The following is a 20,646-nucleotide window of genomic DNA, read 5'->3' on the forward strand; positions in this document are numbered from 1 at the left end:
TAAGTATATCTTATGAAAAATGACAGTGCTTAATCCCCCTTTTGAACATGTTTCCTTGCAGCATGGACTGCATTTCTTCTGATTGGTAGCAGTGTGGATTCCCGATTTGCACTTCCCACACATTAAGTTGACAGCTGCATTATTCCAAAACACATTCTTGCAATGATGACTGCCAATATTTTATGATGATATCCTAGGAATTCATTTGCAGCTGGCTACTGATATGAGAGGTATCTATATTATTTGTTGAGTTAACCAGTTAAGTACGTTTGTTGCAAGTGCAAGATGCTAAGAGGATAAATGCCTTACTTATTCTAGTAAAAAATTAGAAACAACCCAAATGTCCATCTGTGGGGGGGATGGTTAATTAAATTATGGTATAGGCGTACTATGGAATACTATGAAACCCCCCAAAAGAAAGTAGATCTGAATTTATGGAATTTGTCAGGCTCCCCATTAAACACTTTATATGCATTGTTTTATTTAATTCTCACAACAACTCCAGGAAATTCCCATTTTACAGATGAGGACCCTGAGACTTGTCCAAAGTCACATAATGAGTAAATGGTGCAGCAATAATTAGATTTGAGTTCTATGGACCCCGAATTCACTTCCTTATCCAGTTACACTCTGCTAGCTCATGAATGTCAAAGCCTTATGTATTGTTGGCTCCCATCCCATGGAGATTTTATTCGAGATAACATTGGTTTGCGTGAACATGAAGAATAGGAGGAGACTCATGTAATAGAAAAAGCAAACATATCTGAGTGTCAAAACTAAATGACTTCTGAAGGAGGTAAGTTTCCTGTACTTCCCATGATTGAAACACAATTTAAGAGCATACTCTAAGATTCTGGTTATGTGTGCAATCCAAACAAGGATTTTCGTGTATTTTCCGGGCCATTACTCTGTTTAAAATGCCAAATTCTGAGTAAAGTGAGAAGTCGTGCTTTTGCTCAAATGTAGTTATTCATAATGTAAAATGTCAGTTATATGCTTGTTTTTACAACTTTTCATTCTTTTAATATTTACAGATGGACAAAAGCGAAAGAAATCTTTGAGAAAGAAACTGGATTCACTAGGGAAGGAGAAAAACAAAGACAGAGGTAAAGGACAGAATGAACTAAAGCAAATGCACCTCCCGTGGAGCCTAATGGTTAAATTTGGTGGGGTTTTTGAATTGCATTGATTTATGTAGTTCAACTCTATTATGTAAACTGGATTTCTACGACGGAATGTCATTGAAGGCTGTTGGAGTGGCCCTGTACTGAACTGATGAGTTCAACGGGTTTGAGCAAAATGTGATTTCTGCCAAGTTTATGGTTCCAATTATGATGTTAGCCAATCAGCAATGCATAAGGAAAACCAGGATGAGCAGCCATGGATAGCGTCTCTAACGCCAACCAGCTGTCTGGCAAATCCAGATAGTTAGGCAGGGCTAGCTGAATGAGAAAGAGTTTGGATCCCCCCACCATGACTACTGGAAAGAAACAGTCTCACCCTCGTGGCTACTGAAGATGGGACATTCTCAGCATTGTAATGTTAGATCACAGCACGCTTATTTTTTTGTCCTGTGTGTTTTGGGAATTGTTGACTCTCTTCATACTGTCCCCTTCTATATCTGTTTAGGAAACTGATAGTTTAGCCACTCTTTCAGAGGTATTTGTGGTCATTTTTAACTAATATTCATTGAGCCTGCGTAGTGGGCACCTGGGCGCCATTAACCCAGTACATCTTTTTGTGGCTTGTTTCTATGGTTTCATATGAAATGCCCACTGAATGGTGTGGTCATATGAATGCATTTCCATTTTATATGACATAGGGAATGAGTGTAGAGTCAGGAAAGCCATTTATCTCACCTTGGAGTTCTTTTATCTAATGATCGAATTTCTGCTTGAAAAGTAAGGAAAGGCAATGAAACTGAAGGTATAAAAATAAATGCATTGTGATAGGTATTAGACAAGACCGGGACACACCATTGATCCGAGACGCTACACCCATATCTTGAACTGTGCCTAAAGGGTCATGACATCTGGTTCTTGGACTAAAAAGCGATTAAAGAATTCTAAAGAATGCAAAGCCAATGTTTTACTTCGCTTAGGGCATGATTTCTCAACCTTGGGACTATTGACATTTTAGACTGGATAATTATGTTTTGTGGAGGCTGTCATGTGCATTGGCTGAGATGTTTAATACCATCCCTGGTCTCTACCGCTAGATGCCAGCAGCACCGCCCCCAACCAAAATATCTCCAGACGTTTCCAATGTTTACCTCAAATGGAAGAAAAGGACATGAAAATGTCAGTGATCGCTACCCCTGACTACATAGCAGAATAATTTTTGAAACCTTAAAAAATTCCAGTGTCCAGACCCCCACCGCAGAAAATCTGATCCTGTTGGTCTGGAGGGGTACTGAGCACGAGTAATGTTATAAACTACTAATGTGCACCTTCTAAGATGAGAACTCTGGTCCATACTAGCCAGTATACTACCCAGGGCACCTTCTACCACAGGACAATCTACTGCTGGCATAATGAACGCAAAAGACATTAACTCTTGTCCAGCTACCTATCATTGTCTGATAAACTGTATTGTCTTTAAATGGTTCGTGTGTTCTTACCCTTATTTTTTAAAGGAACATTAGTAGCCAGCGTAGCTTTATTAAACTAGAGTTTTTACTCATTCTGTTCCTGCCATGGACCATCTTTATCTCCTGAGATTAGAGAATTCGTGAGAATTCTCAGTGTTTATAGAGTTCTTAAAGGGATCATTCAGACTGATATTAGTAATGTGTTATCTTTAAAGTTGTTTACTCTAGGATGAAGATAATGGTACTAGGATCTGAACAGCCAGGATGTAGACTTGAGGTGATTCTTCAGAAGTGCCCATTGCGGCTAAACCGAACACAATGAACATTTTTTGCAAGTGTTTGAATTCTCTCAGCAGAGGGAGATGTATGAGTGCTTGCTTATATAAGAAAACAGCAGGAAGTAAGGGTGGGGCAGGAAGGGCCAAGGGAAGTAATCAACCACTATGCACTGGACTATTATACAGTTTTTAGACCAAATCATATTTATATATTATATAGGCTCAGTGAAAACTTGGCAGTGTTCTATAAGGTTGCGGGGTGCTGGCTGGGAAAAGGAAGGCGGGTCCTGGTGGTTCCAAAGAAAAAACACATCACCCATCCAACTAAGGAGAAAAATATCAGGATTTATGGCCAAAGAGGTTTTTTTTTTACAATATAGCTTTGAGAGTTAAAAAGGTGATGTCCTAGGCTTAAGTGAAGCTTAATTACATGGCGTCTTTTCTGAACATCAAGACCTGTGTGTGTCCACACATCCATTATCTGGATGTCTTGGGAAGCGGGGTGTGATGAGGCGGTGTGCAGGCCTCGCACAATTGTGATCAGTTCACATTGTTTTCTTCCCTTGGAATATTAGCATTGGGGTTCATAACAGCTGCACATGTGAAAAATGACGATCATTTGAACCCAAGAGTAAAAGAAGGAAAACAGGAAATTCTAGATGACTTCTTGGGTTAGGTCATCTAAAAATAAATGGGAGCAGCTTTTTAGAATCGAATTGCCCTCCCAATAAAGCGATTCATTAAATGTTTGATATGCTGCTATATTAATTGATTCAATCAGAATGAATCATGTCCTGTGTTTTATTTAATTGTGTTAACATAATATACAGCAGATCATGTGACACTTGTGTGTCTCCCCTGCCACTTAAGCAGTGCCCACGTGACTTTTGATTTCCATACAGAAAGCCATTCAGGATTGATGCTGGTTCCGAAAACATATTTTCATACAGAATAGTTCCAGGTTCTTCATTTCCCTTAGTTAAATTACTTGGCATCCAAAAAGTATTTTTTAAACTTTCAGAACTTCAGAAAATTTCTTTCTTGTGTCAAAAAGGATGACTCTCGGGGAAAGGTTTTTAAATGGCTACTCTGTGCCAATTATTGTCGTTGCTAATCAGAGCACGAGGGAAACAGGTTTTACTGTGGCCTAAGTCTGAGAGCGAGGTCCCCTCTCTACAGGATATTTTCAGATGATGAAATGTTTATCAGCATAAACTCTGGCGATAGCTCAGGTCTAGCACCTCTCTTTGTGCTGAAATTATATCATGCCACGTTTTACTGTTCCTCACTGTCTAAATGGGTTAATATATGTGAGTTGTGAAGTAGCACTACGTAGGCATAGTTGGTACGACTTTATTTTGTGTCATGTTAAATAACAGTAGAAACGTCAAGTATCAGTTATCAGTCTTCAGAAATTCTCAAAGAAAATGTATTGAGTGCTGTTACTGGAGATGAGAGAAACAGGGGGAGTGTGATTCCAGGGAAGAGTAGGAGGGACCACCTCGCACAGGACTGGGTGGGCCGCAGTACAACTTCTGGTCTGCATGCTAAGAACACTGAGACGCCATCAAAGTGAATTAAGGATGGGGTGGCTTAATGGTGTCTTTAAATGGATTGCCACACTGCAGTGTAAAACATGAACTTGGGGTGGGGGGGGTGAGACCACGGTGGAGGAAGGAAGTCTGATTCCTGGTGCCAAATCACTTCCGGTGAGGATAGGTCTAGGATGGGACTGAGGGAGTTGGTGAAAAAGGCAGCTGGCAGGAAAAAGTAAGAGGAGAGGAGAAAGTCAAGGAGATGTGAGGACAGAGAATCCGATGGGTCCTTTGGGCACACATCCGCGTCTGACGGTGATGACAGAAGATAGCAATGAGCAGGGGAGGAGGGGAAGCCTGCAGCAGCACCAGGTTTCTGCCACACAGCAGGACGGGGAGGATCTGGAAGCTGAAGCGGGGAGCTGAGCGACCGACCGGCCACCTCCTGGCCCTGCGGGTCATGGGGAGGGGGCGGAGACAGTCTCTGCCAGTGAGGACAGCAGGGGATGCGGTCTCCTTAGTAAACACATACTATAGATTAGAACATGATACACACAGTCCCTGGGCCCAGAACACTGAGTCTTGGGTAATATTTTTATGGTTTTAAAAACCCATTATCAAGTTTATTAGCTGCTATCAACACAGAGTCTGTAGGTTCCCTTCTCCTCCCCAACAGAAGAGCTTTGAACCCGCAGATAAGCATGTGTGCCCAGCACTTTATTTACACAGAAAGGAGGCTTTTGCTCAACAGGCTTGGGCTGAGTCCTCAATTTCACAAGACCCATATTTTGAGAAGCAATCACATTCAAGGAACCCTGACTAGAATTTTCCAGTGACTAGACACTGTGACACAAGTTTAGAGCATAGAGAGATCTGTCTCCTTTCTGAAGCTTGTGAGAGAGCTCTCTGGAGAAAGCAATGAGAAACTAAAGAGACTAGATCAAAACACTACCACTGAAAGAATAAATAAACTCAGCCAGGAACGAAAGCCTATTAGAGAAAAGCAGAAATAAGAAAAGAGAAATAAAAGAGTCATTTGGGGAGAATGGCTCCCTGTACTCCATCTGCTTAGTTTCTATTCAGTTATTCCAATTTACAAGTAGAGCGGCAGACTTTTAGATATTAAAAATGACAGATACCAAAGGAAACCATCTTGCTTCTTTTTTCCAAGGATGTTAGAGATCTCTAGCTGAGTCTGGTTGGTTCCCTTTATGTGGGACAAATGTCTAGGAGAGGAATCAATAGTCCTCAGGTCACATTAGATCCCTGCTGTGAGCATGCCTACTTGAGCAGACACAGGTCACTTGATACATTTATCAATGTCCTTTCTGCTATCATTACCCACCAACAGTTTTTATATATGCCGAGTAGCTATCAGCCTTACTGTACACGCATGTTCCTGGATTTGCCCCAGGCTTTTTGAAGGAAGACTATTTGATTATTCCCATAGACAAGATAGCACTGATTTACACAATAAATCCTGAGGTGTCCCCTTTGGTTTCTAATTTTGCTAGTAGCGGAAATGACCTTTTATCAGTAGTGAGTATGGGATCTTGCTACACGGTCCACATTGATCCCTCAAAGCAAATGCCTGAATTGTTTTTTGCCTTAAATGTATGCCGACTAGTTAACAAACTTACGGAGGATGATAAGCATCCTCTGAAAAATCCCGAAATGCTGAAGTTTTGATTTTTCACTTCAAAATGAATTGCATGTTTTGATAGAACAAGAGGTTCCGGCTTTCCAAGTGCCATTTCTGCTTTTAATGCAGACTGGACTGTTAGCCCAGGGATGTTCAAAATGTTGCCGTGGATCAAAGAGGAAAACCTTTTAGAGCCTCTTTCCACCTGATTTAATGTTAGCTTTTGCAACCTTAGAACTGTTTTCCCTTGCTCATTCCGGTTTTGTTCATAAGGGTTAGAAAAACAAGGGAGAGGCTAGACTCCAGTTTTCTGCTGCTAGCACATGTAATTTTGAGTCTCAAAGAAATAATGCATTTAATATACTGATTAATGCTTTCCAGCATGAATTTAAAATATCACCAATAAAATGCCTGGCCCTAAGGATCAGCATGCTTACAACGTACGTGTACACAAGTGGATTTACTATAGAGATCCAGAATGCAATTGTGTCTGCATCTCCAAACAAAGCCGTAGATTTCTGCATTATGCTCTTTCCCCAAAATTGTCCTTACTAGAGGATTGAATACATTGTATTCTGGGCCCTTCCCCTGATATTTAGTGGTGAGAATCCACTTCTGCATGTGGCCAGGAGAATGGCTTGAGTATGAATCCTGAGCGTGACAGCCCTAACCGAGCAACTGGAGGCAGCATGTGGGAACCAAGAACACAAAGAAGAAAAGAACGAGCGTATTGCCAAGCTGCTCCTCTGTCTCTTGAGTCGTCATTTCACATGTTGCAACCTCTCTGACCGGGAACCTCAGAGTGTAGCCGCTTACCTGAATTTCAGTAATTTGTGGCACCTCTCTCTCTCACACACGATGGACACAATTACAATTACTGACGTATCTGCTTCTCCACTCCCCACCTCACCCCGCACTCTGAACCCTTCAAGAGCGAGGACTGGACCTTCTGTAGGCTTTGTACTCCCCACTGCATACTTTGACGCTGCACATAGTAGGTATTAGTAAGTGACAGTTGAATGAATGTATACACACAGTTTTCTCAGGCCTTGTAAGCTTCGGGGGCTCTTGAGACTTCAATCAAAGACACATTTTGTGAAACCGTTGACTCATGAGGATGAAGTGTTATGTTCATCCTATCAAAAAAATGTCACCTTTCTCTGTAAAGTTATTTCCTTTAAACATACTTGAGATACGTCGAGAAAAACTCGAGGCTTAGATTTTTAAAACCCACGCTCTTTATATATACGAGCTTTCTTTCTCGAGAAAGAAACTTCAGCCACTCTGACAAACTCGAAAGTCATCTCCATGTATTGATGGATGTGAATCAATTCTTCAGAAAACGGTCGTTTGAATGTGTCCGCCCTTTGACCTGCAACATGACTGAGAGCCTTCCCTGGTGCAGTCTTTCTCTGAAAGTGAATGTTGTGTTTCTTGATTCCAGAGTTCATCCCGCAGGCGTTTGGTATGCCCTTATCCCAAGTCATCGCTAACGACCGGGCCTATAAACTCAAGCACGACTCGCAGAGGGGCGAGCAGAGCGATGCATCCGATTTTGTGGCTTCCCTCCTCCCATTTGGAAATAAAAGACAAAACAAAGAACTCTCAAGCAGTAACTCATCTCTCAGCTCCACCTCGGAAACACCAAATGAGTCAACGTCCCCCAGTACCCCGGAGCCGGCTCCTCGGGCCAGGAGGAGGGTGAGTTGACCTCTGTTTGACCTCTGACCCCGATGTCAGGACAACCGAAGAGTTCTAAGGTTATTCTCTGAGTCTGGGCTCATGTGAAAACTGGAAGTGCAGTTTGTGTCCAGGTGTCTGTCAACAACCCCACTCAGGGAGAACTTGCACTGGCCCCGAGGCGCCTGACACGCCCCTCACAGCCTTTCCCTGACCCCTTTCAAAGATATTGGGTGCCTCTCCTTGCTTAGAACATTCTACAACATCACCACTGATCCTACTCTAGTGTAACCTTCTGTTGTGTTACCAGAATTTCCCATGAGACTGTGAGGCTTGAGGGCAGGGCCACGTGTGTTTTTTAATCTCTTCATCTCATCCAAGAACTATGCCTGGCCGAGTGAATTTGCTGCTGGTCTTCACAAGCAATGAGATTTTTTTTTTTTTTAACCAACCGAACATGTTTTTTTTTCTCAAACCTAACTGCAGAAACACACACACAGATGTCCTCTTTCAAATCAACACTGGAATAATATGGTACCATTTATTAAGTGAGTACTATGTTCCAGGCACTGTGCTATTATTTGGCATTTCAAAGTTCACATTTCAATCCAGGAAAGCTGAGTTTCCAGGCAGATTGGTTGGTGATTAGCTGAGTCAGGTGATAAGCATGTCTGAAACTTCCTAGGTCACTGGGAGATCTCTCCTTTGCCTTTCACCTGAAGGCCCAAATCTTTGCCACCTCCAGCCATGGACTGCTGGCCTACTTCAAACCTGAGGCACTTCCCGGTTAAAATCCGCAGTTCTCAATCAGCCTCCAACATTTAGAACCTCTCCAAGACTCGGGGGCACCTGAGCCACCCACCACTGTTTTCAGGGATTCACTCACTGTGTGTTTAAAGCTGAAGGAATGACATATGGAATATTTGAATTTGCACGACAGAACTGTTCTCCCAATCCTGGCATAGTCTCTCAGACTGTTTATATAAGCCTATATGCCATTGACACCAAAATGCCACATATGAGCTTTCTGAGAATCTAGAGCCCAGGCAATGGGTCTCCCAAATGCCCTCCCCTGTGGCCAGGCCTTGCTAGCAGCCAACTTCTTCCTCTATGCTTCATCAGAGGGTGGGTGGCCATACAGGCATGAGTGGTGCTCTGCACCCTTACCCTCAGCCTTTACCATTCCTAGCGTGCCAGCCCTCCCCCCACCTGTCATTACCTCATCTCTTGGCTGACGGCCAGAGGCAGCCACCCATAGAGCTGACAGGCTGCAAGTAGCAAGGCGTGAATGTCACCTCCCTACCCCTACCAGAAGTTGTCTTTAATCAACGACCCTTGAGACTCGTGGTATAAATACCCCAACTCCCTTACCCCTTAGCAGGAATAGCTCTGAGGTGCATGATCCACAGGGTCTCCCAGGCCCCCAGCCGCCCACAGGCTTGTCACAGGCTCGGTAACGCTCCCTTCATCAGCTGCCTTCACTTCCCTTTCTCATTTCCCTGCTTCCCTACAGCTGTCTCCTGGGACTATTCCGCTAATAAACTTCATTGTGTCACGTCTTGGGGGAAACTAAACTAAGACTGTTTATGGAATCCTCCTATTTTAAAATCTACTTTCGAGAGTTGAATTATTCTTTTTTTCACAAGAGTTCTCTGACTTTACCTCATTCGCCAAGTATGTGATTTTTTTCTCGTTTCAAGGAATGAAGTGGTTGGACCAAAATATTTTAATTGTATGTTTGCCATCTCTTGTCTTCCATTTGGAAAAAGTTGCCCATTGTTGAAACTGTAACTGTCATTACCTTACCCTGTGTTGCGGAGGTTTCCTAACCTTTTTTCCTCTTAAAATACAAACCACACAATTAAACAGTATTATTTCGAGTGTGGTAAATAGTCGTGGGCAAAAGGATTTATTGGATGGCACTGGGGGAAGCAGTTTTTCTTTTCTCCATCTGCACTCTGTGTTCATGTCTGTGTATAATTTGCAGGGTGCAATGTCCGTGGATTCTATCACCGATCTTGATGACAATCAGTCTCGACTGCTAGAAGCGTTACAACTCTCCTTGCCTGCCGAGGCTCAAAATAAAAAAGAAAAAGCCAGAGATAAGAAACTCAGTCTGAATCCCATTTACAGACAGGTCCCCAGGCTGGTGGACAGCTGCTGTCAACATCTAGAAAAACACGGTAAGCAGACTTGTTTGTCAGCAGTCAAGTACTCGAGACTTTCGTGTTTTCAGGCATCATTCATTCAAGCACCCGATTTCAATTCTGTGTTCATTTGATCGGGCCCTAGGCCGAAATTTCCTTCGCAACGAAAATTTACACATATGAGCGTTTGCTTAACCCCAGTAGGGCTAAACAGGATCTGGGGTGGCGGGACTCAACTTGATGGCTTTCAGACTCCCCAGCCCTAAAGAGTCCTCACAAGTGACCCTGGAGATCAAGGAATTGAGGGGAGGGCAAGGTCTGCTGGGCTGGGACTATCCTCAGGACCCCCTTTCAAACAAAGCAGAGCCACTTTTATCTTTTTTATACATTGAGGTTACACAAGGCTTCCTTTAAAAAATAATAGTCCAGCTTCTTACAGAAAAAAAAAAAAAAAGATTAGAAAACCATTCCTTAAGTGAATAGAAAATACATAGTTTTGGACAATAGGTTTCTATATTGCTCTTTGCATTTTTGTGGAAAGCTGTCCACTTAAAATTTCTTCATAGTGACCCTTTTGGAAACTCAGTTCCACTTAATATGCTGACTTTAAAACAATGTACAGTTCTTTAAAATTTTTGCTGAACTTTAGACTTTTGGCTCATCAAACAGCCATGTCTACGATCTGAATTTGTTTGCTATAATGTTAGCATGCATTTTATGGACATGAGGGGAATTTATAGTTGCTTCTTTTTTTCATTCTTTTTGAGAAATAATTGACATACATCACTGTAATTGCTTTTTTACTATAAAAATAATATACACATCATAACAGAGGGAAAAAAAGAAACAGAAAAGCAAATTCTGAGGCTATTCTGAGACATAACTACTCTTAATATTCTCATCTATTTCTTTCTAATAAAAGTGGGACTTTATAAAAATTACTAGGATATGTCCAGGTCTCTTAATCAATTCATTATATATGAAAATCACTAGATAACATATGGGTGACTTCATATAATTAGTATGTATTAAAGTTTTGTTTATACAAAATTTTAATATGTATATGTATGTGTATGAGTGTACATTCTTATCTGTCTCTTCTCCTTGGAAAGTAAACTGAACATCAATAAAAATACCTTAGACATTTTGAATTCCCAATACTTAGTATCATGATAACACAATGTAAATGTTTCAATCAGTTTTACTTGAACAGAATTATTTTTCAAAATAGCTTAGCAACTAAAGAGTTCTTTAGCTGCTTTTAGCGCCTAAAGAATTTACATGAATATTTAAATTCAGCCTAAACTTTACTACGAGGTAGAAAAAGCGGCTCATACTTTTATAATTATAATTTTTCCCTATAAAGAATGTAGAAAGTGAACAGTAGCACTATAAAGAATTCTAAACGAGGAAATTCTTCTCTAACCATGCAAAAACGCAGTGCCAGGTTGAGTAACTGCTTTTGTGAAAGAGAACTTGGCATGTCTTTGTATCTTCTTTTTGAAAATAAATTTTCATGAATTATAATTTATAAAATAGCATTTCCTTTAAGATTACTAAAAACCAGGGAAGTTCACTTTTTGGGGGGAGTGCGGGGGAAATAGTTACAATGCAGTTTAGGGCCTAAAGGAAAGAAGGTAACCTACATGATCTTTCAAGGCCCTGATTCTGTTCCGAGTTTCCATGATGTTTAGACCAAATGGCTCTGGAAAAATAAGAGATAGGTTCAAATTCAAACAGATATGAATCTTGGTCACTTTAAACCAATGAAAAAAGAGCAAATTTCAAAAACAATTCTTTTGTAAGACTTCATTTGCCAGTGTTTGAAATGGGTAGCAGAGACTTTGATTCACTTTAGCTTTATAGACATTTGTCAAAGACCTTTTCATTGTCTCCCAAATTGGTCTTGGACACACACACACAAAAACAAAACAAAATAAAACAGAGAGAGAGAGAGAGAGAAACAAACAAACAAAAAATTGGTCTTGGACAGTTATCTTGACTCCATCTATATATTCGTGTACACCACCCTTCCTCACTTTTACTTCACCCCAATGCTTTCTCCACTATTAGGCCAAAATTCCTTAAGCATCTTTAATTTCCCCAAAGCACACATTTCAAACAACAACAACAACACAACCAGACAATATAACAAAGAGTCAAACTCTCTTCTACTTAAAGGATTTAGGCTGATTTTAGGGTGGGGCCCCCTGCTTATTATGCCTGCCCTCATTACTTGAATTCCCTAAGCCTGAGATTCAGGTGCCCTGGTTCTAGTTTCCATTTCAGCTTCTGACAAAAAGGAGAGAAAGGTGATCATATCCATTTCTGGCACAGGATACAGCAAAGTCACATTTCTTTGCCAGATCTATGCCTTTTTTGATGGACACCTGTTTTTATCAGTGACTGCCTCAAGTCAAGGTTACTGAGTGCCTAGATTGTATCTTCTCTTTGAGGAAAATGACTCTAAGGCTTATGTCAGAGAATGGCATTGGCTGTCTGAAGGCTGGCATCTGCTCAACCTAAAATTAATTCATTAACGAATTAATTAATTTAAACAACTTAAAACAGGTTCTAATCAATTGATATATAGGAATTATAGCAATCAATCACTAGCTAGTTATTTTTGAAATCACAGTCACTTTTACTGAGTGGAAAAGTACTATAATTTAGGAAAGAATGACACAGAAATGGGCATTTCTCAACAGAATGGAGGAATTCAGGCAAAGGAATAGTCCCACCTGGGAAGAAAGTGCCCTTATGTGATATCTCACTTATGTAGAAATTTCAGCTATTTGGAAACCATCGGACCAACAAGAAAATAAATGCGGCCAAAATTAAAATTGCTAAGACCTACTATTATATTACAGTTTTCTGTTTTGCACAAAAAGCCTCATGGAGTTCAGTTAGGGCCTATATCTCTCTATATAATAGTAGATGCCAGATACAATTCTAAGTATTTTATATGCATTAATTAATTGAATCACTGAACAACTTTTGAGGTGGATACTTACTATGCTCATTTTGTAGATGAAGAAATATAATTCTGTATTTGATTCTAATACCTTGATTATCCTGTTTTCAAGCTCCCAGAGAGGTAGAAGCAATAGATTAGGCTGGGGGTTGGACTCAGTTATAAGGCAGATTAATTGATGGCAGCAACAAGGAAGGAACACAAGTCTTTTGAGAACAGATGCAAAGCAAAATTCCACCCGAGGGCAGAGCACCAAGATGTACTTATGCAAATCAGCAATGACTAGCCTCTCAGCATGATTCCCTCAAATTGTTCTGGAAATTCAGGATAACACTCATAAGATATAAAAGTGATAAATGGGATATTTATGGGTATTATCGTTTCTAACTGGAAAATTCTAGAAAACCAATTTTTAAAAGTCTTATACACAATGTGGCAAGACCATAAAAGAAATATACAAAAAGATATCCATGTCTTATATAAGAGCAATAATAGGTTATGTACTATAACAATAAAATAATTCATTTATATTAATATCAAACGTATAGTTACCTAGAATATCTGTAATAAGAAGTAAGAAACTTCTGTGACAAAAACTGCAAAGCTTTACCAAGAAATATTAAGAAATTAAGAAATAAATTAAGATATCTACTTTGTTTCTGGATGGAAAGAAATAATGTTGTAAAGATTTCAATTCTTTTCAATATAATTATATATTGGACTAGTCAGAACTCTTTCCGTGACAAGAGAGAAGAACCCAGATGAAAGCAGATTAAGCAAAGCAGTCCCCCAAATTCCCATTTACATGCTGGAAGTATGAATATTATATCTCGATTCAGGAACAGGTAGATTCGGGATGCAAATGATGCCATGAGAGCCTGAGTCTGGTTGCTGGAGTGTTGACTGTGTTTCATGGCCTGTTGACTCTCCCACCAGCTCTCTTCACGTGGCTACAAGCCACCACTGGCAGCTACAATCTGGCATCACCCATGTAACTAATTATCCCAAACGAAGAGAAAATGAGCCACCAATGAAACAATACACGTAGACGGTGATATCAGTGGCAGTGATTAATGGCCTGCATAGGAAAGGAGAGTCATTCAGCCATTCTGTGCCACCTTAAGGAAGTGCCTAATACCTCTTGTGAAGTCTACTTGCCCCCAAATTCAAAACTGAATCAGAGAAAACTCTGGCTCTAACTATCTCTTTAGAGGAAATAAAGGGGAGAAAGGAACACATAAAATGACACCACAGAGTGTCTACCTTCTGGCAGTGGGAAAATCTACAGTGGGAAATCAGTGCTATTTCTTCATCAAACCAATTACGAGGAAATCATATAAACAGAGAGGGGGAAAGAAACACATTAAGAGACTACAAGGCACGCCAGCCTATCACAGTTTGTGAACCTTATGTGAATGTCGACTGGATATTTAATGATATTAAGGAAGTATTGTTGAAATTTCTAATTTGTGATAGATTATGTTTCTTTTAAGAGACCTAATATTTTAGAGCAAGGGTTCTCAACCTGGGCACTTCTGACATTTGGGGCTGGGTAACTCTTTTTCATGCATTGGCCCCATAATCCCCCTTCTAGGACATGATTTTAAGAGAATCGGAAACGTAAACTGAGACCTGTGTACAAAGTTGTTCCTAATAGGGCTAGTTATGGTATCAAAACAAGTGCATATATGTTGCGGGGAGCTATATTGTCATTCAGAGGAGAATATGAAGTGAATCGTGGCACATTCATGCAGTAGAGTATTTTGCATCCATTTTAAATGACATTGACACAGAATTTTTACTGGCATAAAAAATTCTTGTGGCATAATATTGAGTAAAAGCAGCAGAATTCTACCCCCCATATTTTTTTTGTCATGGAGAAAAGACTGGATAGAAATAAACCCAAATATTAAGTCATTACTTCTGCATCAGGTATTTTTAAAAGTATATGATTTTTTACATTTTTCTGCACCTTATAGATTTTCTTTAGTAAGGACATGTTTCAATTATGATCAGTAAAACAAGAAATATCTATTTTAAAATTGATAAAGGGCTGGAAATTCATAGAAAATTCATGTTTATTCTGAATGATGAAGAAAATGTTACATTATTTTTTTTCAAATGGAGGAAGTGTGGAAATACATAATAACACAAGAAAATTTTTTCATCCGAAACATTTAACGTAAAATGACCCTGGTACTTTCAGGCCTAACCTCTAGGTGCCTGGTGAATCTAGTGCGCGATAAATAAGCATTAGTGCACGCTTTCAAGTTACTCTATTGCCCCGCATGTTGCAGCGCGGCGCTGGCATTCCCTTTTATATCTATTTTGATTTCCTCCAGTTTCAAGCCACAAAACAGGACTGATGATTTTGTTTGCTTATTTGCAGGCCTCCAGACAGTGGGGATATTCCGAGTTGGAAGCTCGAAAAAGAGAGTGAGACAAGTAAGTGAAAAGTGAAGATTATATTGTACGTTTCACTTGACTTTTAGTTGAATTACGTCGTGCACAGTTCAAGCTTATGCAAATTCATTTCTGAATATCTTTTCTGTACCCTCCCACCTATTATAGTATGATTGAGTCCCAAGAAGTAAAAGGCAACAACTCAGAATCTCAGAAAGGTTTTGAAAGAGTTAGGATCATACAACTGAAAGCAGAACATCTGGACGTGCCCACAGCATGTACAGCCAAGTGAAACTAATTTATAAACATCTTATTGACACTGTAAATGTAGGAGGTTCGGAGAGTACCTGATCAGTCAGTGATAATAAATAGAAAACAATTGTACAGCACCCGTTTTTACTAAAATGCGATACGAGTAATGCCATTAATATCTCTTCTTTAAAAATACTATGTTTATAGCTTTACTTTCTCAAAAATAAATAATTTGTATTACTTTTCCATGATACCATTGATTCCCCAATTCATTTTCCATGTGGGGACTGTACCCCTCAGTTTCCTTCTGCACTTTGCAGCATTCTTGCAAAAGAAGTTTGATATGAGAGCTTCAGGAATAGGCTCCTATGATCAGGCAGGTAGCTGTGTTCATGACGGCTTCATCAAAGGCAAACCATCCTTTGAGAAAAGAATTCATTTGTTGGCTAAAAGAAAATTAAAATGTTATTTTCCCTCTGTTGGTGCCAAGAGAAAGAAGTAAGGAACCCAGCGACTCAAAAATGAAGCCAAATGAAAATAATTTTTAGTTGGATGAAGCTGAAGAAACGATATTTGTTCATATTATTGAAACTAACTGAAATAAATGTCTCCTCATAACGTCTTTCTTTTTTTGTCAAGACAAAAGGGGTTTTCAAAAGAAGTATGTTTTCTGTTTGGTTGGTTGGTTGGTTTTATTTGTAATAGTCACATAAGATACTATTGAACATTTAACATTTCACAATAGGATTAGCAGGAAGAAAGATAGCATAGTAATAACATTTCTTAGACCTCTCACCTGTGCAGAATAGCAGAATATTTTCATCAACGTTATCTCGCTGAATCCGCCCACCGGCTGGGAGACAAGCCCCTTTCACCCACTTCTTCTGAGGCTTAGAGAGATTAAGAAATTTAATTCAAGATCACACAGTTTAGACCAAGCTCTTCCCACGATCCGTTCTTTCTGCGTGTGTGTGTGCGTGTGCGTGTGTGTGCGTGTGCGTGTGTGTGTGTGTGTGTGTGCACTCAGAAGACAAACATGGTGCGTTTAGATGATCACGATTAGGAGTGGTGCTTATGGAAGCCTCCTTCATTCAGGCTGCCCGATGCACCCTAAGGATGAGTTGCCTGGAATTGATGCACGATTCGGGACAGTAACAGGCATTCTCATCAGGTGGCGAGGTGGCTAGTGACAGAAATTAGTCCTCAGTTATATCTGGATCCACTAAAGGGAAAACCCTTGCATGGAGATTTACTTAAGGATACTCAAAAAAATATATAGAATTAGTGGTTAGATTTCAAGTGTGAAATACGCGCTAACTCACCATCTGATCTTGTTATATCACTTCTTAGAATCCTACACTTTTTCTTGAGAACAATTGACACGGTATAAAGAGCTAATTAATCATTGGTGGGATTACCAATTTATCACCTGTCTGTCAGCCTGAGAGCTGGAGGAGGGGGAGGGCTTTGCCTCTTTACTCATCACCGTATTTTGAGGACCTGTAACAAGGCCGGGTACACAGTAAGTGTGCAGTACATCTTTGTTGAATGAATGGATGAATGAACGACATAGCAAATGAACACTTACAGAAATTTATTGCCTAGAGTACATTCTTGAACTCACAAAATTATTTTAACAGCAGAGAACAAACAATACCTAAGAGAAGTTGAGCTGTCTGAGATGAAAATAGGGTGTAGAGTTATGACTCCCTTCTTGCTACTGTGTTGTCCTACTGTTATAAACGCTAAAGGACTGAGTATAATGGTGAAAGCAGGAAATCTTCTTGGAGAATGTTAATAAGGCTACTTTGACAAATCTAAGGCAGCTTTTATTTCGTTATTGTCATCTTTCAAGGCTTAGTCACAAATCAGGGTTTTTAACTTCATTGTTTGCAGAAATATCTCTTTGCTTTCTTGTCGAGTACTTCTGGAAAATGTCAAAATTCCAACATGGTAAATTTGCTGACATGCAAAACCACCGTATAATAGATTAATTCCTCCCTCCCATGGTTAGAATTGACCTAACCCCTTAGCTCTTCCTCTCAACCTTCTCAATGTCGTTACCAAGCCCTTCTGCTCGCATCATTAACAGTAAACCCACAGATACTTTTATTTAATAATTCATTTCAAATATATATATATATATATTCATGGCTGGGTTTGCATAGACTCTGTAGATCAAGGTGACATGTTGTTTGCTTCTCCTTCTTGGGGTCTGGGTAAACTTAATACCAGACGCTGCGTGTCATAGCCCTTCTTTTGCTGGGCACTGAACATTGAGGTATGGTGTTCTGAGCCTGCCACTTGAACCGTTGTCTTTGCAGTTACGTGAGGAATTTGACCGCGGGGTTGACGTCTCCCTGGAGGAAGAGCACTGCGTTCATGATGTGGCTGCCTTGCTGAAGGAGTTCCTGAGGGACATGCCGGACCCCCTTCTCACCAGGGAGCTGTACACAGCTTTCATCAATACTCTCTGTGCGTAATCCAGCCATTTGCAGGAATGTGTTCCTGGGTTACTGGGATGTCCCACTCATTCATCAAAACCTTATGCGTGTGTTATCTAATAGCTTATTTTTTTTTTTTTGCCCTTATTTATCAGTCTCTAATGAGCGGGCTATTTGGGGAATTTTCTGAGATTTACCCTGGGGAGAATTAGCAAGTAGAAAGTTGCAATAAAACAAATGGAAGTAGCCAAGAAAAATTTGGGATGCCTTCAGACGTCTCTAGGATAGTAGAAATTGCTATATAAATTGATGCATTGGAGTAACAGAGAGAGTTCACATTGAGTCTGTGCCTAAAAATGAGTGTGCATTTCTGGAACCTAGAGTGAGAAAGGGGGGGCCAGGAAACATTCCAGGGAAAGCAGGATGGCATAGCCCAGTGTCAGTACTTTCAATGTGGCTGCTTCAAGGCTAGAGACACAGATCCCACAGTGGAGAAAAGGACAGGGAGAGAGAGGAGGAACAACCAGAACCTTGTCAGCCTCCATGAATTGTTTTCATCCATGCTGCAGTTAAGATAGGATCACAAAAGAGAGAGAAGGCACTGACATTGGGCCGTGTCTTGGTTATTGCCAACAAAAAGTCTACCTCTTATACGTTGCTCAGCAGACAAGGGCCTCAAATGTGTTCTAAACTCAAATTTAAGAACATTCACAGATTCTCAGTCATTGTTAGCAAATAGTTAACAGCCATGAAAGACTGTGATCCATAAAGTATGTGATTATTTATACCAGGGGAAGGAGGGAGAGGAAAGTAAGGGACATGAAGTTACCTTTCTAACCTGGATTATAATGGTTTCTCCGGATGGCACATTTTCCCAGGTCGAGTTTCTCTTTCTATCCCTCACAGAACCTTACTGTTAAACTGCTAAAGCAATGGGAGAGTGGGTGAAGGAATGAAATATGACTTGCCTTGCTAATCCCTTTCTGAAGGCAGTTCAGCCTGCAGGGCATGACGTCCCCCTTTGACTCACTTGGAGCGCCTCTTCTTGCCTTGCTTAGTGTTGGAGCCTGAGGAACAGCTGGGCACCTTGCAGCTCCTCATCTACCTTCTACCTCCCTGCAATTGCGACACGCTCCACCGCCTGCTGCAGTTCCTCTCCATCGTGGCCAGGCACGCTGAGGACAACGTCAGCAAAGACGGGCAAGAGGTGCGCACCCCGCCGCCACCGCAACAGATGCTCTGGTTCTTGCTTTTTCCTGTTTTACAAGGGAGAGCTAAAAGATAATACAAATGGATGTCTATGCAAAACAGAAACAGGCTCACAGACATAGAAAACATACGTGCGGTTACCAAACGGGAGACGGATGGGGGGAGGGCGAAATGAGGAGCATGGGATTAACAGATACAAACTACCATACATAAAGTAGATAAGCAACAAGGATATAGTGTGTAGCACAGGGATTTATACCCACTGTCTTGTAATAACCTAAAATGGGATATAATCTGTAAAAATACTGAATCACTATGCTATACACCCGAAACTAATGCAATATTGTAAATCAACTAGACTTCAATTTTTTTTTTTTTTTTTTTTTTAAAAAGGGAGAGCTACCAATTTGGTCAGATGTTTCACCTGGAGGAAATGAAGCTTCCCTTTCCTGGCCTGTGTGTCTCTGTAGGAAGAGAACTAATGCAGGCTTTTACCCCCTCTGGAGGGACCGTTTCTAAAGCGCATTGGCCATTAACTTCCTTGTATGTTTCAAGGATGCTTCCAAATGAGGCTGCCATTTTCCATGACGATGCTTTACTCAAGACCCTGAATTTCCATTTGTGTAAAGGAGACGAACATGAGCTACAGAGGTGCTTACAAGCATGGGAAAATCAGAGTAATGGAGGTGGGGGGAGCCGGCTGTCCTTGTAACTCATTTGATCTGCTTCTTTAACTTGAAGCCCAAATGTGATGTCACCTCTTCATTCTTCCATTTTATTCTGGAGCACCCATGTGCCCTATGGCTAGAAGTCTAGGATCTTCCTTTTTAGAGGTCCTTTCTCTCCTTCAACCCTCCCCGCAAAATAGGGACTGGCTCAGTGCAATGGAGGGTGGATCCTGCTTCAAAACCAGGTGGAGAAAGAACTGAAAAGTCAGATCTGTTGACTGTTGCCATGTATCCCAATGCCACGTGGTAGCAACTGCTAAAGACAGGTTCTGCACACTCCTCTGGACCCTTTTGGGATGTTCTTGTTGGACCTGGCCCCCCATCTGAGGTCTTGGGCTCTGGTTCTCTTTGGTCATACTCCTGTGCTTCAAGGTGTTTTCCAGTTTCCCCCTCGGACAATTTTTTTTTTTTTTTTTTTTTTTTTTTGCGGTACGCGGGCCTCTCACTGTTGTGGCCTCTCCCGTTGCGGAGCACAGGCTCCGGACGCGCAGGCGCAGCGGCCACGGCTCACGGGCCCGGCCGCTCCGCGGGACGTGGGATCCTCCCGGACCGGGGCACGAACCCGCGTCCCCCGCATCGGCAGGTGGACTCGCAACCACTGCGCCACCAGGGAAGCCACTCCCTTGGACAATTTTAAGTGACCTATTAGCAAGCAACCTATTTAATCTTTACCTTAACAAGAGACCTGTTTCCCTTCTTGAAACCATGCAGTCATACTTCTCCCTGACCTTGGATTCCCGAGGAGATCTCAGACCCTTTAATAT

At 40.9% G+C, this 20,646-nt stretch overlaps 1 protein-coding gene across 10 annotated transcripts in view; it reads left to right on the top strand.

Annotated features, from left to right (window-relative positions):
* The window catches only part of ARHGAP6 (Rho GTPase activating protein 6), a 493,354-nt gene that overhangs the window by 435,088 nt on the left and 37,620 nt on the right, over positions 1 to 20,646 (top strand). For all 10 annotated transcript variants that reach the window (XM_059050088.2, XM_067023539.1, XM_059050087.2 and 7 more), the window contains 6 exons: positions 1,035 to 1,106; positions 7,490 to 7,746; positions 9,713 to 9,908; positions 15,236 to 15,291; positions 17,826 to 17,976; positions 19,004 to 19,152. In XM_059050088.2, the coding sequence (XP_058906071.1) occupies positions 1,035 to 1,106; positions 7,490 to 7,746; positions 9,713 to 9,908; positions 15,236 to 15,291; positions 17,826 to 17,976; positions 19,004 to 19,152 (881 nt within the window). The remainder of the gene's footprint in view (positions 1 to 1,034; positions 1,107 to 7,489; positions 7,747 to 9,712; positions 9,909 to 15,235; positions 15,292 to 17,825; positions 17,977 to 19,003; positions 19,153 to 20,646) is intronic.

The sequence above is a fragment of the Kogia breviceps genome, chromosome X (genome assembly GCF_026419965.1).
Source record: "Kogia breviceps isolate mKogBre1 chromosome X, mKogBre1 haplotype 1, whole genome shotgun sequence".
NCBI classification, from domain to species: Eukaryota; Metazoa; Chordata; class Mammalia; order Artiodactyla; family Physeteridae; genus Kogia; species Kogia breviceps.